Source organism: Rhagoletis pomonella, unplaced genomic scaffold (assembly GCF_013731165.1).
Source record: "Rhagoletis pomonella isolate Grant_MI unplaced genomic scaffold, Rhpom_1.0 Rhpom_scaffold_00004, whole genome shotgun sequence".
NCBI lineage: Eukaryota > Metazoa > Arthropoda > Insecta > Diptera > Tephritidae > Rhagoletis > Rhagoletis pomonella.
Genome location: NW_023458558.1, coordinates 4,636,720 through 4,658,947, shown reverse-complemented (window position 1 = coordinate 4,658,947; position 22,228 = coordinate 4,636,720). Strand labels below are relative to the sequence as shown.

Below are 22,228 nucleotides of genomic sequence, written 5' to 3'. Positions count from 1 at the left end.
TTGTGTTTCTCTCTCTGGGAGAGCAACCGAGAAATGTTCTGAACGCTTTTCAGTTGTTAACTGAACTTCAACTTTAGGTCAGAACCAGAACGATGAATCCGCCATTATTGCTTCGACTTTGCCAAGCATTTCTAAAAAAAAATTTTGACGTTGTTTCGAAATTTAATATTTCTAGAACATGGAAATAAAACATTGTGCGCCGCTAAGAATTCTTCGTCAGGTGAAGTAAGTATTTAAACCCTTCATAAATGTATCCTTCATATAGCTGTAAAGATAGTCGCACGTGAAAGTCATGATTTGAATCTATTTAAGAAATACTACTTGTATTTAATTTAAATAAACTTCAGGCCAAACTTTATAATAATAATTTGTAACAACACTTTTTGAAACCATCGTAGAATATGTATAATTATTAAATAGAATAAACCTTTGACACGTATAGTTAAAAATAAGCCCATAAACATCACGATTAGATGTTGAATTGCAGCCAATTTGCAGGGTTTGTTACAGTTATCTGCTCCACATCCTCAACAGAAACACCTTTTGCGAACAGACGTGGCAAAACATTCATATACACATGATGGTAGCCATGACCGCCATACGAAGTCTAAAACAAAAGTTTAATTATCATCTCATTAAAAGCTCATTCATAAATTTCTTACCAATCGGTGTCTGGTATGTATATCATGAGACAATAATATTCTGTTCGCTAAACCTTCCTCTAACAATTTCAAAACATTAGAAATACGCTGACCATCCGATGGCATATCAACGACAGGATTAAGTTGATAGAATGAACACTCGGTACCAAAGAGATCGTATTGAATATAGCTGCCTAATTTAGAGAACTCAAGCAATTGATCGACATCGAGAAGGGTGCCTAAATATTAACAATAATGTTGTGTTTTAAAATTATTATCCTCATTCTGTTCATTTCTAACTCACGATCCACATGCGACATAATGGCTTTGTCAGCGCGTCCACCAGCTTCCAAGTACAGACGCATTATCTCGAATGGCGCCTCTACATCACGTCCTGGATGAAATGAAACACCGCAACCGAGTACTTCTTGTATTTCACCGGTTGCGCGTATTGCATGCTTTTCAAAATCTTAAAGTGTAAACACTGCGAAATATACAAATTTGTTGTCTCATTAAACCCACCGCGCACTCACCATGTAGCGGATAGACACTACCCACTTCACCAATGTAACCACATTTCACCATGCCGATACCTTCCACTTCAACACCAGTGATGATTTCTCTTGAATACAAATCGGTCATTTGCTCAACGGACATACTCAAATGGTCCTTCTCCTGCAAATTGTGTACATAATGGCCAGTGCCAGCGATTATGTGCACTCCAGTGCTTTTTGCCACATCGACAAAATGTTCTAAATTGCGTTTTAGTCCATGTGAACTATTTTCCACTATTGAACCGCCACCTAATTTCTTATATAGCGCCACATCTTTCTTGACCGCTTCGCTAACCTCTTCGCCATAGAAGTGAACATTTTCATGCGACGAGTAGGGATATTGACGTACGTAGCCGATCGTTTCAAGGCTAATTTTTTTGTTTAAATACGATTTGAATTCCTCAGGTGGTTCACAGTAGAATCCCTCGAAATCCAATGCCAGATGCTCGTGGGTGAGAGTACGGCCCAACAGGTTTGGTTCAATGGCACCGAGTACTAAAAGAAAATAAGAAGGAAAGTAATTTTTAAACAAAATTCTCTATTTGAAAAACATTGACGCTAAGTTTATTTCCGCCAAGCCTTAACTGCAGTTTATGTCTATTGAAAAAAGGAGATTAGAACTCGAAGGTGGTAATTGCTCATACTAAGTAAGTAGATACAAGCAATCGAAAGCAAAAAGTAAGAAATAAACTTTAGTGAGCACCGCATTTTAATGATATTTGCATCTTAATTCAACTTTGAATGATGTTCGTGTATCCTACCTTTCTTTTTCATCCTTTGAATGAGTTTATTATCAAAGAAATAAAAAGGGTGAGAAAATAGCTTTCCAATGATACCTTACAAGCCTAAACGGAAGAGTTTAGGTTCAGTTATTCAAGTTGTTCTTATACCAATCTCTAAAAAAAAGCTAAAAAAAAACTGCATCAAAAATCTCATTATTACGATTCCGTTGAATTTTTTTTAAATATTTTTATGTAAATTTTTAAGCTTAAACCGTTTTGTCATTTGAGGGCATTTTTTGAAAAAACATCTTTACGAAACTCTTTTTATTCATAAAAAACTAAATTTTTTAAGTATTTTCAAATCGATCCAACTCGCTTAATTCTTAATATTTTTCCGTAATATTTTTGTTGGACGTCTTAAAATATAACAGATTTTATAATTCCAATGGAAAGACAGTACCGATTTTTTTTGCATGGTAAGTGATGCAGTCTAATGTATATACATAAATAACTGACTCACGAAAAATAAAGTTTCAGATCTTAAGCGTTTGTAGGAAGAATATGTAAGGAAGAAGATGTTAACGAGCTTTAACCAGCCATAAGTTTAATAGCTATTATCTCCTATGGGATGTGATAAGATTTTTACCCTACATTAGACTTAAGTAATAAAATAACTAAATTTTTGGCACTGCCCACTTTGAAAGTTATTAACCGACCGTCTTTTGTTTTATGCCAACCCCAGACGTCATATGGTTTTTATGGGAAAGTTTTTATGACATCGCCTTTCGAAAGGCAAACGCTGTTAAGAAAACGTTCAAAGTTTCGTTTCTTAAAAATAGCATTGGTAGAGTTATAGGTTAACCTAGTGGATCTTAACTCAGATGTTTAATACAGTTCAAATCATCTGTATTTTTGGTATACGTTTTACTTTTGTGCACTTTTTCTGAGTCGAGCACAGGGAAACAATGTTATACTAGAAATTCACTTCCAAATTCCACAGTTAAAATAAAATAGTTTATTTTTTTTTTTAATTATACGCACTCAAAATGCAATAAATAACCATTGAAAAACTATACTAACTAAAAAATTGATTTCGAAATAATGGACGCAACGTTTTTTCAATTTGCAACAGATCATGTGACCATATGTTTTTCACGCAATGTCGTTCACTAAAGTTTTATTTTTATTGCCATTAGTTTATAAAACAACAGCAAAATGTATCGACATTGTAATGTATATAAAATGTGTTTTGCTCACCAGTTTGAACAATTGGCATCTTCACTTTTCGTCTTTTTCTGTATAAAAAATATTAACTACTTAAATAAGAACAACCTAATTAATGTACAAGCTTTTGTTATGATTAAGCAGTGATCGCTGTGAACGCTCCAATAATACTGTGAAGCCTTAAAAACTCTCGTTACAATATTGCTTCAAAAACACACAAACAAAAGCGAACGAGCTGCTGAACGAAGTAGAATCCAAAACAAATACATATGTATGTTCATAAAAAAAACATGAAAACACTGTATAAGATTAACGAAGAAATATGCAAATAAAATACAAATACAAGAAAACATTTTGAACATCTTATGCATAGATAGCGACTTGCATTAATTTGATATATGTATGTGTGTATGTGCGTACGAATGTGTGTTTTTGATAAGAATCCAATATAAAAGGCTAACGATACCCTGCAGGAATTTTGGAAAATCTTTTGAAAATGCAATTAATCAATTAAATTATTGATTTTCGTATACACGCAAATACATCTCGGTCATTTGCTGGAAAAACACATAACTCAAAAAACCGCGGCAGGAATGGCTTTTAAAAGCCATTTTGATTGATATCCATAGAGTAATAATTCATTTACCTATTGCATACATTGAAATAGGATAGCCTTTGTAATCAAGTCTGACACTCATGTCGGGATACATTTTTCAATTTTCTTAAATTAAGTTGAACTTGATTATATACACGGGTGGCAACGCTCCTACATGCAGTTTAGAAATAAAGTTCTTTCAAGGCTATTTTGATTGATATCCATATTGTAGTAATTCCGTTAAGCTATCGTGTAGATCAAAATTAAGTTTGGAAACAGGTGGCCACCCTGCTCAAAATATTTTCAAACTAAAACCTTTCCTATCTAGCCCCCGTATTTTGATATATACCTAAAGTAACTAATTCCATTAATTCAAGTTCAATTTAATTTTTAAATCAGGTGGCAATGCTCATACATGTATTTTGGAAATAAAGTTTCTTCAAAGCAATTTTGATTGATACTCATATTGAAGTAATTTATTTGACCTATGCTATGAACTTTAGTAACTCCTGGTAGCGCAGAGAGAGCCGATCAGTCCTGTAGTCGCTCCGCCGTCCTGCAGGGTGCAATCAACCTACATACATATGTATGTATGTACGTACATAAGTTGCGTTTAGGTTATAAATATTTGTCCGAAGTTGCGCCATCTGTTACTCAAACGTCGAAATACACATACAAAATTTGTGTCCCCTTTTCACACTTCCAGCAAGTGTTGGCAAAATGATGCCGAAGTGATTTTGTATGAAAAATAATTTATGCCCATATATTTGAATCAAATAAACATACTTACAAGGTATAAACCAATACTTCCTATTTACCAAACGAAATGAAAAATCTTGAATATTTACTAAAGAAAACATAAATAAAAACATTCAAGTGGTTTTCGAGCATTTTGGTAATAAAAATATCTAATTTTTCAACAATTTTTTGCCTTAAAATGCTCATTTTTTGTCGAATTTTTATACTCCGAAAATGAAGGTTATGTGTATCTGCGAAAGTTTCTAGAGCACTTTAGAGGCTCAAATTTGTACTTAAAGTAAGCCAAAATTTAAGTTTTTTCTACCACATAAACCGAACTGATCACCTACAAAAATGAATTTGTCGGTGGATTTGGAATTTTATCATCAAGCCTTAATTTAGTTCCCCGCTACTTATACTAGTTGAAAACAGCTTTTTGATCGTACATACATACATATATAGCGTAACTTCTACCTAACATATTAAATTTATATACGCCAGGTGAGAGGCGTGATGCCCAACGGTTTTACATGTATGCAAATATACATACCCTGCAGTGCGGGGGAGCGACTGATGAATCGGTAGCTACCTGGTAAACTCCGTCAATTACCGACCGACTACTTGCAGTGTATTTCAGCGATTACTTTTACAAGACAATGTCCTAGGCGGTAGTGACCATCGGCTCTCTCTGCACTACCGGGAGTTACTAAAGTAGTCACTTCGACTCTGCACTACCTTGTTCATTACCACGGGCTAATAGAGTAACTACTTACCTAGGAGGCGGTGGAGTAGTGGTTCAAATGTAGCGATTGACTCCAGCAGTACTGGAGGATACTAAATACAACAATACATACGCACGATCCTGATACTCGACTTTAATGTGTGGCGTGTGTGTTTAAAGGGGTTGGTGTGTAGGGTGGGTTTAAATGACTCACAGGGGTGAGGCCACGCAGGTGCAGTTTACGACGAACTGCGCTAAGACAGGAACGTACGATAGAGCTTAGTGCTCAAAACCGCCTCCCTACGAAATAGTAGTACCCGGGGGTGTACATTACAGCGGGAAGGCAAGGAGTTTAAGTTCGGATAGACGTTCCACTCTAGGGGGGTTTTTCCAATCTGGCGCCACGAAAAAAACGAATTTATATCAGCGATAAATGAGTGTATTTCCCTTTTGAGCACTTTTCCATGCACAACAGCGACTGTGAAGTGACCGGTTAGTACACTTCGTAGAGTAGGCTTTCTGGACTATGCCTCATGAGCGTCCATAGAAAACTCGTAACCGAAAACCGCGAGATGATTCAGGAGGAAATAATAGGAAAATTTGCCGAAAACCGAGACGTTTGTTATTAACGCAAAAATGATTAAATAAAAAATATATCAAAAAATTAACAAGTATATTTCGTTTCGTTCCCCCTTACACCAGTTTCTGGCTACGCCCTTATATGTACACATTCGAAAAATAGAGCATAATAATGACATTGGTGTAGTAACGGAAATGACAGTGATAAGTAAATATGCAAAATGTAAACAACAGCTTTTAAAATCCAATAAAGATATATGTACATATTTAAATTTAAGGACCTCCCATTTCGTATGTAGCTGTCTTTAATTCCAAAGTTTAGTCGCAAAAGTCTTGACCATTTCAAAAAGCCTGTAGCAAATTCCTTCACTGCACGGGGATATCCCTTCCTTTTCTATTGAAAATATTTATAAATCATATGAGTATTAACTATGCTGTGGCTGAGTGGTTAGACGCGGAGCAACCTCTAAACTAGAAATAGTTTTTTCCTTCGCCAGGCAATTCATTTGATGTATGAATTTAAGCTCATATAAGTCGACCTTCGGAGAAAGGGAAACACCCTCATATCGGACTCTTAAATGAGCTCATTATGAGCGTAATGGCTCCGAAATAGGACTCCTTAAAGACTCATTTACGACTCCAAATGTTTGCTGGGAAACTTTTTTTCTAATTTCTACATTGGTTTTTCTCTGTATAAGAACATTCGAAATTCGTTTCAATACATACTACTATTTACTATGTGTACATGTTAATAACATCATTGATGTGCAACGAATGCATATTTGCACACAAAAATTAATAGTACTTGTCTATTTATTGCATATTTGCCGCTGCTACTTCTTGCTCCTTTACCCCCTGACCAAGAGTTTGTTATTAACACATACAAGTAAGAGTTCTATAATCAATATAAGAAAAAGCCGAAAAATCAATTAACGGTTATATGATAATTCTTATGAAAAACAGATCGATCAATCTAGCTGATCCATTCTATCAAAGCTATCGCTCATTGTTATTGTTTACTAACTTATAAACAAATTACGGTTTTTATTTGAAAGTGCATAATTTGGCATCTTTTTTGCCTAAACGGTTTGATCTTGTCGAAGAATGCGGTGAGTGCTCGCCCGGCGGGTGCGAGCTGGTAATTTGATGGGTGAAAGGCCTCTAACAATAGCGATCATATGATTTTGCTTACGTATGTAGTAAGTGTTAAGTTTCTGCATTCGCTCAGGCATATCAAATTTGGGTATCTAATCTTTATGATATGGCAGCTAAGATTAGTAATGCTTTTGGAAAGCACTCGATGAAAATAACTGCGTTGTGTTGGACCACAGCGTGTAGCAAATTAATTCAAGCAGAAAGCAGCGAAAACAGTATTATCTAGAAGTACACGAGCTTCTTCAGGCGAATTGTGGTATTCACCAAATTTAGCTGATTTGCCATTTTTCCAGACTGCCACGCCATTTGCTCACTTTGTGAATACCACTAAAAGATCTGGTGCAACCCAGCTACCCAACAGTCGCTTCCAATATACACATACATATGTATGTTCGTTTATAAGCATTTTCAAGTTGTGTAGTACCATTAAATACAGGTTGGAAAAATGTCCTTGATCCCATATATTGAAGAGAGAGATACTGAAGAGTCGTACATTCACACTCAATTCTAAACAAATTTGACTTAGTAGCGCAGTTTCAAATATTTGCCACACTGTCTGCAGCGCGAGCACAAGTTACCAACTAACAAATTTTTGTGTTGTGGTTTTTACCACAAGAAGCTTGAACGGCATTGTCTCTTAACTCTCAAAGGAGTCATTATGAAGATTTCTTGCCGAAGTACAAGATTTTGGTGAAATCATAGATGGTAATATGGTTTTACTTTCAATAAAAGACCTCTACAGCCTTACAGTTCGATTCTGGTAACTGTCTTTTAACTCGCCACAGTCTTTCGAAAGTCAAAAGTCTTTCGTAAGACAATTGTCAATTATGGCAACTATAACTTAAAAGCTCTTTACTGTCTTACGAAAGACTAATGAAAAGAAGGAGGTCTTAGCATTATGCTGTTCGCCTTTTAGCAATAAGTTTTTTAAAAGTTAAATTAAATTATACGATAAAAACGAATAAAAAGAGGAAGTTAAATTAAAAAAAAATATATGAAAATATGTAAAGCAAAATAAATACAAATATTTCTAAAAATTTAATGAAATTAAAAAAATTCTTTTTATAGCAGTAAGTAAGAAAAGTCAAATAAGATCAAAAATTAAATTAGAAAAGATTAAAATAGTACCTACTTAAAAAAAAGTAATATTTTTAAATAAAAAAAACATCCAAAATTTAAAAAAAAAAATATTAAAAAAGATAAAATAATGAAATAACGTTGGCTTAGTTCGCAAACGTGCTAAGTCCACTTTTTATGTAAATTGAGGTTTTGATGCAGTAAGATAGCATAACTGAAAATTCATCATTACCAAAAAAGAAAATTACCGTAATGTCGTTTTTACTTGTTGTTATGCATTGGTACGCAAATGTGCTAAGTCCACAAAAATCAAAAAAAATATATATACAAGTCTGTCCGTGTACACGATAACTCGAGATATCTCAACGAAATTTGGTATGTAGGCTGCCCTTTATCCAAGGTAAGTTGGTATTGAAAATGGGCGAATCTGAATGTAACCACGCCCATTTCCGATATAAAGGTATTTTATAAAGATGCAAAAACTACGATATTTCAGTAAATATTGGATGAAAATTGTTCAAAATTAGTATGTGAAGTAGAATTTTTGTAAAAAATATTATTGTGCAACTTTTGGAAAATGGGCGTGACCCCGCCCGCCTATTATGAAATGCTGCATCTCAGTAGCCCATTCACCAAACTCGGTACGAGCCTTATTTAGGGTCTAGCTAAGAAATCTGTTGAAAATCTAATTCACTTAAAATCGATGATCGCGATAACTACTCAGCAGAAAATTAGATTATGATACATTTTTGGATAATGGGCATGGCGCCGCCCACTTATGACCACAAATTTGTAACTCGGTAACCGTTATATCAATTTCTACCAAACTCTGTGCACTTAATAAACCAGGTACGGAAAAGCAATTCGTTGAAAATTATTCAAATCGGACCAAAATTACATTCGCTTCCCGTATATCTAACGGTAAATTTCAGATCTCTTAATCTCTTAACAATAAATAATATTGCGTGACACCGCTCAATTTATGACTACAACGTGTATTTCGGTAGCCACTTTAGCGATTTTTACTAAACGTGGTTCAATTATTTCATTGAGTTTAACTCAGGATATTATCGAAAACGTTTGAAATCGGGAAAAATACCCTGCTTACGACAGCATTTGATACCTGCGCCGGGTTTCGCCCAAACTTTACCTCTTTACTTGCTTTTAATTATTTTCTTTTATAAATGGTACATAAATTTACGACTTAAAATAGTTATTTTTGTTAATAGCAATGAAATAAAACTGTATTACGTTACAATTCATTTTAAAACAATAAAATATATTTAAAGTAAACAATTAAATCTTTTAACAATAAAAAATAATGGAAAAAAGGTTGATAGAAAATGTGCTAAGTCCACATTAAAAGAATAAAATCTTAAAGAGAAAATGTGGTAAGTCCTAAAAGAGCCTATAAGTCTGCAACAGCTTTATTTTGAAATTGGCCGATTATTGGTACTAAAACAAGACGAACTAAGGAATAAAACTGCATTTACAGATTAGAAAAATCTTGACAAAAAAAAAGTTAGACGGTTTTTTGTCTCTCCTGAAAAATAAAAATTAATGGACTTAGCACGTTTGCGAACTAAGCCAACGATAAGATTCTGAAAATCAAATGAAAAATAATATTTTTTCTTTTTAAGACACTAAAATTTAAAGAAAATTAAATTAACAAAATAAAAGTTTATTTAATTTAAAAAAAGAAAAAAATATATAAAATGAGTTTCTAAAAATTAAACAATATCGTTTAATTTAATTACAATAAAATCAAAAAATTTAAATAAAATTGAACTAAAAAAGAAAAAAATTATTCAAAAAAGAACCAAAGAATAAATCCCTAAAAAGTCTTTCGTAAGACAAATGAAAGACGATGGCAAGATAGTTCGAACAACTTTTGTTATTCTAGCACACAATTCTTAGAAAAAAAAGCTATCTCATTCACCACTCGCGGTGAAAATTTATTTTTAGAGAAAGCACTTGTGTATCATTTAGATCGCGTCACTCCAGCAGCCTCAATTACCGAGTGGGAAAACATCTCGTGGAAATCCAAGTTCGAGTCCTGGCGCAGTGGAATTTTTTTAATTATTTTTTCTTAATAAAGGAAATACATATTTTTTAATTTAATTTAGTTTTTAGACAATAATTCTAAGTTTTTATTTTCCTTTGTAATTATTTTTTCTTAATTAGATTTTTTTTAATGATTTGCTTATTATTGTTTAATAAGAAGATTTTTTTTTATTTCATTTAATATTTATGAACTTATTTAATTTTTAAATATTCTTTTTTAATAATTTATTTTTTTAATTTTGATTTTAATGTGTAAAAAATAAAAATATTTTTTTAAATTTTACTTACTTTTTAAAAATTTATTTTACTTATATTCTTTTTTTCAATTTAATGAGTTTTTTTTTTGTTAATTTAACTTTTTTTTAATTGTTAATTTTGTTGTTGTAAAGGAAAAGTATATATTTTACATATATCATTTAACTTTTAGGATCTTATTAAATTTTATTTCATTGTTTTGACGTAGAATACGTCTTACGTCTCGATATCCAGGCTATGCTCAAATGTTGTACATAGTTGTAATTTTCGGAGCGTCACGAAAACGCTTATTGCATTAGAACTAATGTAGCGATTCAAAAGAAAAGTGTGGCGTTTCTAAATTAAAACTCGAAACCTATTGACAGATTCATTTTTGTAAGTAAACAATTCGGCTTATATCTTAGAAACAACGGTAAATATTGGCTTAATTTGGGGTACATTTTGAGCCTTTAAAGTGCGCTAGCAGCCTAAGATTTGCAGATATAACTTTAATTTTCGGGACATACATAGGTTCTTTGCAGCAATAGAAATATTGTAATGTACTGTATGTGTAATACTGAATCCTACTGAAAGGAATAATTGTTGCTTTTCCACACTAAGTTTTTTATTATTAAAAACGGCCTCAAGCCCAATAAAAATTATTGAATAAAACTATTTTTATTCATAAAAAACTCCATTTTTGGGGGTATTTTCAAATCGGCCCAGCTCACGTAAATCTTAAAATTTTTCCGAAATATTTTGGTGGACGTCTTAAAATATAATAGATTTTGTAATCTCGGCGGGAAAACCGCAACTTTTTTTGGTGATGCAGTGTAATATACGTGGGTATCACAATATCAGACGCAAGAGATTTGTTTATTTCTTAACTATATTTAGGAGGGTTGCCAGCTGTTTTAGTAGTCTTAGCTAACTTATGCACATATCCGAAGACGAAGATAATGTGAAAACGAGCACGAACATGAAGAAGAATACTAATACGGTGACCTAGGCTAATATAAAAGGTAATACAATTTAACTTGAATGTGATCTTAATAATATCACGTATTCTACGTTTAAGTTTAGCGGCTGTGGCTCCATCACAGCCCGTAGGTCAGGTAATTTTTGTATTAAAAAATAAAGAACTTATTGCTAAAAGGCGAACAGAATAACGCAAAGATCTCCTCGTTACCAGATCTTTCAATTAGTCTTTCGAAATACAGTAAAGAACTTTCAAGATACTTGCCAGAATTTACAATTGCTCTGGTATTTGGATGCCTTGCTAAAACTATAGCCACCATTTAAGTAGAGAATGCTGATACCACGTATTCCTCAGTCCACATCGAAGCCTCCTCCAGAAACTGGGTAAAAGTTTCGCTCAGCACTGACTCTTGAGGGACTGCATGGCGCAAAACTCATGTTCCCCTCAATCTCAGGGGGTCAAGCTAGGTATTTGCTTTCAACAAGCAGATGGCGGACTTCAGACCACTTTCAGGATTGCTGTCTGTTGACTCCTTGAGGCACAATCACTTGACTGTTGTCGGAATGCTTGACCACCCTGCCTGGTCTATTGACCATAAGTTAATGAGCTGGGGTGGCTAAGAAAAATTAAATAATCTATTACTAAAGTTTTTAAAACCCGAAACTCGCATTAATTTTTCATATTACATCCAGTAAACTGCCGTAGACAGAGAGAGAACAGTGTTTTCAACGAAATTCCTGGAAACCTGTGTACCAATACTTGAAATCTGCCGTAAGTGGCCACTCGCATTGGTAATTTATTTATGTGCATTATCAACTCTAATACAAAAATTATAGCAACCAACCTTCAGTAAAAAAAAAACTCACTCAAAGTCAAATGTCTTTAAAGCCTATTAAAGGGGTATCAAATATTTTAATTTTTCATTACTAATTTTTAACAAAAATTAAGAAAAAATTCATCCCATCAATTTCATTTAAAAGATCAACTCACCAATCAAATAAAAGCAAGAGCAATTTGAAATGGAGTTGGATCAACAGCAATCCTGTGATGGTTTCACCATGGACACAACTTCAAGCTCCAATATTAATTTTCCTTGTGGCCGTTTCATGGGCAAAGTAGAGAAACCGGGCAAAACAGACAAATCAGATGAGGCAGAGAATCCATGTGCGCCTATATTTTCCACCTCCACCTCTTCCTCATCGTCCAATACTTTGTTGAGCCAATATTTCGACGCTGAGTGCCAGAAGCACGATCACACACGCAAAGAACCGCCCAACATTGGCTACGAGTTGAATGTGGCTAAAGCTATTATGCAAAAATATAGCAGTATCAGCGGCGATAACTTGTGGGCTAAATATAAATAATGTGAACACATCTTTCGTAGATCATTTTAATTAATCTGCCTTCCTTTTGTAGATTTGATCACTTATCAGACATTATCAAGCGAGTCATCGATGAGCGACCACCAAATGTAATTGATTTCTTCGAAGAATTCAGTCGTAATGTACGCGAACAGAAGCTACATCTGCCAGAGCGATTTCCACCAGATGGAGTTTTCGAAGAGTCTCGCCTCTATCGTGTGGCCAAAAAGATGCTTTTATCTATGAAGGTATGCTAACAGAAGAATATTAAGTGTTTGATGCAACTTGAAAGCAAAAAATGGAACTTATGGAGTAAATCTGAGGGTTTTGTTGATATACATAAGAACATAAAGGATTCTTCCCTACGTTTTGTTTCATTAGAAACTAGAGTACTGGTTAAATGAATTAGTTGTAGAGGTTTACTAAGGACGTTCTCGTTTCTTCCTACAAATTTTATCTTTTCATTGCGCTTTTCTTAGTATCTCTGCTAAGAGTTCAATGACAAGGTAATTTTTATTTTTTAATATTTAGGTTACTACTTACTTAGGTTACGTGGTTGGTAACATTTTTCGGTAGAAACAGAAACGCCTTAACTAACACTCAATGCCATCTGCATTCTTACAGTTACCCGTATACGATTCGAACGAGCTGCCATTGGCTGCGGAGGCAATTCCTTCAGAGGAGTCCAAATCGACAATTTTGGGAGGTTTAAAACTTGATATTTTGGACATGAGCCGTTTCGTAACATTCAACGAGCGTGTACAACACTTGCAATTCTTTTGGAATCAATGCGGCTTCGGCATCAATCCAGATGACATATTTCAACTCGCTTGCTCCATGGATCGTTTACAAATGCATCCATCGATTATGCAATGCCGTTTCTGGGGAATGATGAATGGTCTCAAAGCCTCTTATTATGTAGTGGAGGCATCATTGTCGCATGAAGAAGTACTCTCGCGAGCCGAACAAATGACAGAGGAGTTACAAGAATACAATAAGGCGATGATGGCGCGTATGCTATCACCCGAACAGCCAGTACCAACTTTTGTCGGCCCTGAGCTAACACCAGGAAATATGGGTTGGGACGACCATCCGATTGAAGATTTGGAGAAAATGGTGCCAGTTGTTGCGCCAATACCAATAGTCGCAGTTAAAGAAGTATTCGCTATACCACCTGAAATCGTCGGTACGGGCACTAATCGCTTTTCGTATTTTGTTGTGAACTCCGTTTCGGATGACTGGATAGAGTTGCCTATGGTAACACCTAAACAAATCAATGCCAGCCGCCAAATTAAAAAGTTTCTTACGGGCGATCTTGAAGCTGACATTGTATCTTATCCTTGCTTTCCGGGCAAAGAGAAGCATTACTTGCGTGCACTCATCGGTCGAATTACCGCCGGTACGTACATTGCGCCAAATGGTTACTATCGCAAAATGACGAAGAAGGAAAAACGTGCATTCGATGGATTTGAAGACGATGAGGAGGAGGAGGAAGAAGACGACGAACCAAATGATTTGGGCGAGGGGGAAGAAGAAGAAATCGGTAAGCTGCAACATCTTGAAGCTCGTTTTTAAGCTAATCATTTCCTTCAATTGCAGATAATGATGTTACGCTGTTAAAAAATGAAAAATATGAACCGGAGCAGCTAGAATATCTTACAAATCTTGAGAAATGGTTGCACGTACGTCCGAATTTATTACTTCAGGGACGTGTGGTTTGGTTCGATGAATTGAAGGCGAAAAAAGAACGCGATAAGATATTGGAAGGTTTGCGGAAACAAATGCGTACAGAGGAAATGGGAGAAGAAGAGGAAGATTTAGAGCAGGAAGAGGAAGATGAGGATGTGGATGAGGATGAGGAGGGTGAAGAATTATCCTCACCCGAAGTTGGACCACCAATACTTAATCCAATCTATTTCGATATTAGCGATCAGTACACCATGCCATGGGTAACACGTTTCACCAGCAAGTACACCAATAAAAACGAACGCATACTTGTCATGCAATCGAACATTTGGCCGGGTGCCTACACATTCACCTATGATAAGCTATGCGAATCGATTTATATCGGTTGGGGCCATAAGTATGTGGCACGTAATATGCCATTCGTTCATTTGGCGCCTGTGATGGATGAGTATCCACATGGCGAGGCGGATTTTATAGAGACAACCGATCCCACACCCGAAGAGGAGGAGGCCTATCGTCTAAGTTTGCTCAAGAAACAAAAGAAAGTGGGTGATGGTGAGCATTTGAGTGAATATGATGAAGAGTATTTGGCTGACACAAGCACCGATGACGATGATGATGATGATGTATGATTTATTGAAATTTTTCATAATACTCGTACTTATAATATTTTCTCACAATTTTTATGAATAAAAAAAAAAACTTAACAAACATGTGTGTTTTATTTACTAGTTCCATTTTTACGTTTTGCAACTTTTAAAAATTAAAAGTTGTACATAAATTATTCGGACATTATACTGGATGCTTTTTTGATGATGCCACTCGTTTTAGCATTGATAACTTTTTATGCTTATATACAGATGGGGGCTCCTGTCGTGTCTTTTCGAGAATTCCATATCTTGTCCGCTGTGGCGACTGTTCGGATAACCGTTTTGGTTTCTCTTCTTCTGCTCTTTTTTCTAAAACCTTTTGTACACCTTTCTTTGGCTCATCTAGACTTTCTGTTTTGGGGTTTTCTTTGCTCTCATTTGGCATAATTTGTTGGTTTGTTGTTTTCAGTGAAGAATCTTCCAGCTTCTTTGTCAATACAGCCAGAGATAATAAATTGTGGGAGGGCATATTGCGTCTATCTGCAATAAATCGGGTATGAATACCCCCATTGAATACTATTTGAGTAATATCGCCGGGCCGTAAAATAAAAGACGTATCTGGGAAAAATCTATACACATAATTAAATTGTATTGCAATATAAGGGTCTCTATTAGAGCCAAGTAAAAGCCAAATCAACAATTTTTATAATTTTTGTCTATTTGCCTGTATGTATGCTTGTACGCGCATCACTGGAAAACTAATTCATGGAATCGAATGTTTTCACCGATGTATTGCGAGAGCAATTAGTGCAACTCAAAATACACAAAAAATAGAGTTTCCACCTATTGAAAAATTGCAGTAAAAGTTAATTGATACGGTAAAGTAAATATTGCAGTAGGCTATCAAACGAATTAGATTTAAGAAGGCTTACAGCCGAAAATATTTTTGCGGAAGGTTGCCACTTGTTTGAAAATTTTAATTCAATTCAATTGATGACATGAATTAAATATTGCAATATGAATCTCAAACTGAAGAGTTTTACGAAGTTTACTGCTAAAATAATTTTGTATGAGGGTTGCCACATATTAGAAAAATTTAATTAAGTTAAATTAATAAGAAAAGTTAAATATTAAGTTAACCCACTTCTGAAGAAAGTGCGTGAGATTATAAATTAAATTCCCAGGAGAATGTCGATATTTTACCTACTTTCTAAATACTTGGAAAATATATTAACTAACACCCACATTCATAAAAACTAGAGAATGCTTTATTAATAGAAATTTTATTTAAAAATCTTAATTCATAAAGCTCTTTAAATCGATTTTACTTTTTATGAATGAGGCCATAAGAGTTTTGGGACGGAGTAAGAACACAAGAATACTTTTAAGACGCAGTGAAGCACGCCGAATGTTTGCTACTAATTAATACAGATGAATGTATTCCGGAATTCGAGATATGGCGTTTTTGAACCGAATTCTGAGCTAGGCTGTTCAATAAAATTCTGAAAAAGGGCGTTCTTGAAATGTTTTAAGCGATAGAACGTTTTCAAACTGGCTGCCAAGTTCAAGTTTTGACTTTTATATTTGGCTGAAAAAATAAAAGTAAAATTTGAACTTTTATACTGGACCGAAAAAATAAAAAATATTTTAACTTTAATATTTGACCGAATAAATAAAAGTCAAGTGTTAACTTTTATTTCTGACCGAAAAAATAAAAATCATATTTTAACCTTTATTTTTGACCGAAAAAATAAAAGGCAAGTGTTAACTTTTATTTCTGACCGAAAAAATAAAAGTCATATTTTAACCTTTATTTTTGACCGAAAAAATAAAAGTCAATTTGTAACTTTTATTGTTGACTGAAAACATATCGATGAAAAAATAACGATTATTTTTTGACTTTTTGAAAAAAAGCATAACCGTTACCGTCCCTAATATATAACGCTTACTACAACGACCGAATATTCGACTTTAATAAGGAATTCGAATAATCATAGCTTTGCGATTATTCGAATAATCGAAGAGAATCAACTATTCGAATAGTAACATTCGAATGGCATCGTACAAACAATTGCTATTCGAACGTTCGAACATACGAATAATCGAATTATTCGAATAATATCATGAGCTTTAGCTTTTATTATCAACTTGGAAGCTTGTTCTGATATGAAAAATTCTTTGTTTGTAGAAATTGGGTCTTATTAAAAATTAATGACTTTAAATACCGTCCTTATACTTACCCACTTCCATCTTGTAGGCTAACTTTAACCAGACAGTCTCGGACAATAAATCATTAACTGCTAAACCATGTTTCGAAAGTTTTTCCAAAAGTTCGAGTAAGCCACCTTCGCGCTCACTTTCATCACTATCAGCCTGCAATAAACGACGCTCTGCGAACAAGCCGCGTTCTAGAGCTCGTCCGAAGGACACCACATCTGTGTTGCAGCCAGTAAGTAGAACCACGACCCTAGAAAAAGGAATACATATATTCATAGGTAAATACATATGTATATGTACATATATCTATATGCTTTTATATAGTATATTTATACTAAGCTATTAGGTTTGTTCGTCGAGCAAAAAATTTGTACGAATTTGTACGAATTATCACGATTTTTGCCCAAATCGCGTTCGTGCAGACCAAAAAATTATCCAACACTCAAAAATTGTGAGAGCAAAGTGACAGTTCTCTTGGAGAGAAGTTGCAAATTCTTGATGGAAAAAATTTTGCCAGCAAGAATTTGCAAACACGAAAAACATGTGGTTGTGGCGCATGGTTGCATTTTTGTCTACAATAATTTGAATAAATTAGTTCGTTAAATTTAAAAATTTATAAACACGAGCGATTTTTTTATGAAAAAAGAAAGTAAATAATTGTTGATATAATTAATTTAGTTAATTCCAATGATTTGAACTTAATTCGGCTGAAAAAAATGGTATTCGCAATCGGAATGCAATTGCAACCAGAGTCGATTTAAGAAACCCGACAGCTAGTACGATAAAGAAATTGAAATGTATGTCAAAGAAAGTCAGAACAACGAGTAATATACATGTATATCCTGTTTTTGGCCATCCGAAAGAATTTTAAAAATTCTATAAAAAATTTTTATGTTTGAAATGCAACCGTGGACGCCAGCTGGCAGCGAAACTTGCAAATTCCTGCAAATTTGCGTTCGTGCAGAAATTTGCAAGTTTCTCAACATGAGAGAGAATTTGAGAGAATTTTTTCTTACTCTCTGATATTTTGAGTGTTGGATAATTCTTGCTGGATTTTCGACGAACAAACCTATTATCAACTAATAATATCCTGTACCTTTTCATTTGCAACTCATTCAATTGTCCCGCCAATATTGCTGCCAAGCCCACGGCAGCAGCACCTTCGACTATACACCCTTCTTCTTCAACCAGCCGCAGCATGGCTAGAGTTATCCAAGACTCGCGTACCACCACTAACTTGTCGATTAATGTGTTTGCCATAGGGAAGGCATTACAACCCACTGTTGGCACCAGTAAACCCTCAGCCACTGAGCTATTTGGTGCCGTATAAATTGGTGACTTATTCTCCAGAGCACGCGTAAAGCTGGGACATTTTTCTAGTTCCACGCCCTGCAGAAGCTCAGGCGATTGATTTGGGGGAAAAGAACATTACTTTTGATGCATTTGATGAACTCACAATAATCTTCGTATTTGGTGATGCCATCTTAACGGTTAAGGCCATTCCTGCTATAAGTCCGCCGCCACCAATTGGCACAACTATAGCATCGATTTTTGGTACTTGATTTAGAACCTCAAATCCAATGGTGCCACAACCAGCAATAACATGTGGATGATCGTAGCCATTAATATATTCCAATTGACGCTCCTTGGCCAAGACCAATGCGACTATTCTGGACTCGGCAATGTCGCGACCTTCAATAATGACAGTTGCTTTATATGAGCGGCATTTTTCGATTTTCCAACGGGAAGTGCAGGTGGGCATTACCACAGTAACAGGTATATTTAGTTGATTTCCATGATAACTTATGGCCTGTAAAATAGGGCTCAGAAGGCATTAAAGTTTCGTTGTGGTTACGATCAAACTATCAAACTAATATTTACCAAAGCATGATTTCCGGTTGAGGCTGAAACAACGCCAATTTCCTTCTGCCTATCGGATAGTAGAAGTAGGGCAAAACGTGCGCCACGTTCTTTGAAACTGCAATATAGATATACGTACGTAAATTACGAAAGAAAGCATTACAATTGAAATAAAATCAATTTTTAATAAGAACATACATATACAATTAAAGAATGATGCAACGAATTGAAAGGTGCTGTATCAAGCTCGGGCGGCAATATTTGAGTACCTATACGGTTTCCGATCAGAGAAGAATGGGACATAACTAGTACTACCCGTAACCGATGACGGTCTATCCACCTACAATGAAGGTTCATATGTAGATGAGGTAAGATCGATCAGTATTTCGTCTGTAAAACGGTCACAATTTCGTGCAAGCTGAGAATGCCAGTATCTTCCATTTTAGCCGCATCTCGCACTGTGAATATGGCTTTTTGAAACGCTATTATGGAAAAACTTGAGCGTAGTAAGTTTGAAAGCTTCTGCGGCATCCTTACTTCTGATCGCTGACACTTTTTAGTATTTAAAATATCGTTATATTTATAGTTTTCTTACCTACCTGTTACTTGCATGAATTCTTTCTTGAAATACAAATCCATATTATAAGCAGGAGAATTTGCAGCACGCTGGAAGAGAATTTGAACATAAAAATTTCTATACAAGTAACTATGCATATCGGAATTCAATACCGTGCATGGCGTCTGCACCACTTCTCCCTTTAAAAGTAAATCGGCCGTGGTGATATGTTCAAGGTTTATATCACGTGGTTTTTTTGGATTACAGTTTACATCGATTATGTCGTCATCCATTGTACTAAAACTACGCCTTAAAACTATCTTGTCTAAATATTGTTTAAGTTTTAACTAGTTACATATGTATAAAATTTGTACAATTTAACAAAATAAATCAGAAAAATATAAAATATCTTTGAAAAGCGAAATTTTAGTGATGGAATTTCCAATTTTAATATGATCAGTTTCCGTCTATATTGAAGGAGTACCGAATACCAAGTTACTAAAATCTTATGCATATCGGTAAAGTCTACTCCGCATTCATATGTATAACCCAAAAAAATATTCAACTAACGACTGTTATAAGCAAAAATCGTTACTATTTACTTGTAGCAGTCTCGATACCAGCTGCATTGGTAACGATATAAACTATGGGTATTCAGTCATCTTGGATGAAATTTATTTATACATGTATGTATATAATTTTAAATAGCGAAGAAGAGCTTATCTTCTAGTGCATAGACCAGACGAAATGATTGCGAAATATCAAACTCCTAATCGACAAATGATAGCTTAAAGCTAATCAAATCTGTGTCAACGTCGTTTCAGCAATCTGGTATTGTACCACATATGGGCGATTCCAGCGAAAAGTCTATCGAAAAAATATAAAAGTCCTATATCTAACTTATTTATAGGTCGATTTAGCTGATTTTTATAATATATATATTGGTTAAGTAAGCAGGAACATTTTTGCCAAAAGGGGTCTCGTTAGGTAGCGCCAGGGTCGAGTTATTTGGAAAAACCGTATTTAAGCTATGCCTTGTTTCACATTTGGCATGTTTAGTTTAACGTAGTAAAAAACAGATTTGCAAAAAATGGAGCCGCTGATGTCAAAATAAAAAGTTCGTTCGACATAAGATGCATTTTCTCTTTCCGTTAAAAATTGTTTCAAGAACAATATTAACAAAACTTTTTCAATGGGAATTTTAGTAACGTTAAGCCAGGTAACAACGTCACATTAGATAATATAACTAATTAAACATACAGCAGAGAGATTTCTTTATAATTATTTTGCCGAAGCACCGAAGGATGTATAGAAGCGACCTCTAGCCCTCTGGGAAAATCGGTAAGCTCCTTACGAGGTAATCAATGTTTTCTTTCAGCTTTTAGTACCAAAATTGTCATCATGACCAAAATTGCCATCATGTCATCTACACGTTATTTTGCAACATACAACGTAATGCTCATTTTGTGCTTCCCTAGTAGATGACAGAACAATCCTCAGCACTCTAAAGCGTCGTCAGCAAATCTTTTAATCCACATTGAGAAAGGTGGAGTCGATTTAGTCCTGATCCAGGAGCCGTGGCTGAGCAATAAGGTTTCTGGTAAATGGACGAAGAACTACAAATTGATGGTGCAACGGGACGCAGGTAGACCCCGATCCTGCATGCTCATCAGGAAGGAACTTAATGCTTTTATTTTGGCCCTTTTTTGCAGCGATGGAGACATTGTGACGGTGAGCCTGGAGGGTGCGACCGGAGAACTCTGATTGATCTCCGCTTATATGGCGCACAAGGACGAGGTGGAGCCACCTCCGCGGTTACTAAGGTATACGGTGGCAGAAGCTAGATGAAGGAGGGTCCGCCATGTTGGTGGGTCTGACGCGAGTTCCCACCATACGATTTGGGGCAGCTCAGACATCAATGACTTATTTCTAAAGTGGAAGATCGACCCATCTCGGCAGCCAGTTCGAAAACGCCATATCTCAAAAAAATTTTCAAAAACGTCCTATTTCAGAATTTGGTTGAAGATCGCCCTATTTCAGGATTCGTTTCAAAAATGGTCATACATACGGCACATCTTCAGTACATTTTGAAGTGTGATAGAAATGAATTCTCAATTTGTTTCCATTCTAAATGAAAATTTATTATGTAATAGTAGTTGTTCGTTTGGTTGAATTACATAGATGAATATGTATAATCGAGGATTTCAATTAGGGTTGCCAACATTTTCTAAGATATTTATAGTACATACTTAAAAAAAAAAATGGAAAAAATATAGAACACTTCGAATGTATAGATATACTACTTTAATTAAAAGAAAAAATAAAAACGATTCTTAAGTGATGGAAAAAGTTCTTCCTGTGAATGCCGAAGATGTTGGAATAGAGAATAGAAATGAAATAATTTTTTTTAGTCAGTTTTTTAATTCTTTCTCAGTATTTTTAAAAATATATGACAATTTTTGATTATAAACTTACAATGACCTTTTACTTAAAAGAATATTTCATTTAATATTGTTATTTCAGTATAAAGTTCATCCATTTTAATACACATTTTTCGTGCAAATTACTGAAATATATTTATATTTATAATTGAAGAAATATAGCATTATTGCGTACTATATTTTTTCCAACAGTAAGTATATAGTACGCCGATCGGAAAAATGGTACAATATTAT

General features: G+C 34.7%; 2 protein-coding genes across 4 annotated transcripts; one reads left to right on the top strand and one right to left on the bottom strand.

The window, feature by feature from the left end:
* Positions 1-326: 326 nt before the first annotated feature.
* Positions 327-20,767, bottom strand: LOC118736825 (phosphotriesterase-related protein). 3 transcript variants are annotated; one of them, XM_036466881.1, is made up of 10 exons: positions 19,727-20,766; positions 19,593-19,663; positions 19,019-19,115; positions 18,594-18,947; positions 18,234-18,526; positions 17,161-17,387; positions 1,175-1,690; positions 946-1,110; positions 663-880; positions 327-607 (listed from the first exon to the last, which is right to left on the bottom strand). In XM_036466881.1, the coding sequence occupies exons 1-10, from the start codon at positions 19,844-19,846 to the stop codon at positions 470-472; spliced, it is 2,199 nt and encodes a 732-aa protein (XP_036322774.1). In that variant the 5' UTR covers positions 19,847-20,766; the 3' UTR covers positions 327-469. The 3 variants fall into 3 exon arrangements, with proteins under 3 accessions (XP_036322774.1, XP_036322773.1, XP_036322775.1); XM_036466880.1 differs by having other exon boundaries at positions 19,593-20,767; XM_036466882.1 differs by lacking the exons at positions 17,161-17,387; positions 18,234-18,526; positions 18,594-18,947; ... (1 more) ...; positions 19,593-19,663; positions 19,727-20,766 and adding an exon at positions 3,175-3,326.
* On the top strand, positions 12,283-14,962 carry LOC118736728 (radial spoke head protein 4 homolog A). The gene is made up of 4 exons (XM_036466743.1): positions 12,283-12,628; positions 12,700-12,892; positions 13,269-14,187; positions 14,244-14,962. The coding sequence occupies exons 1-4, from the start codon at positions 12,303-12,305 to the stop codon at positions 14,960-14,962; spliced, it is 2,157 nt and encodes a 718-aa protein (XP_036322636.1). The 5' UTR covers positions 12,283-12,302.
* Positions 20,768-22,228: the final 1,461 nt, after the last annotated feature.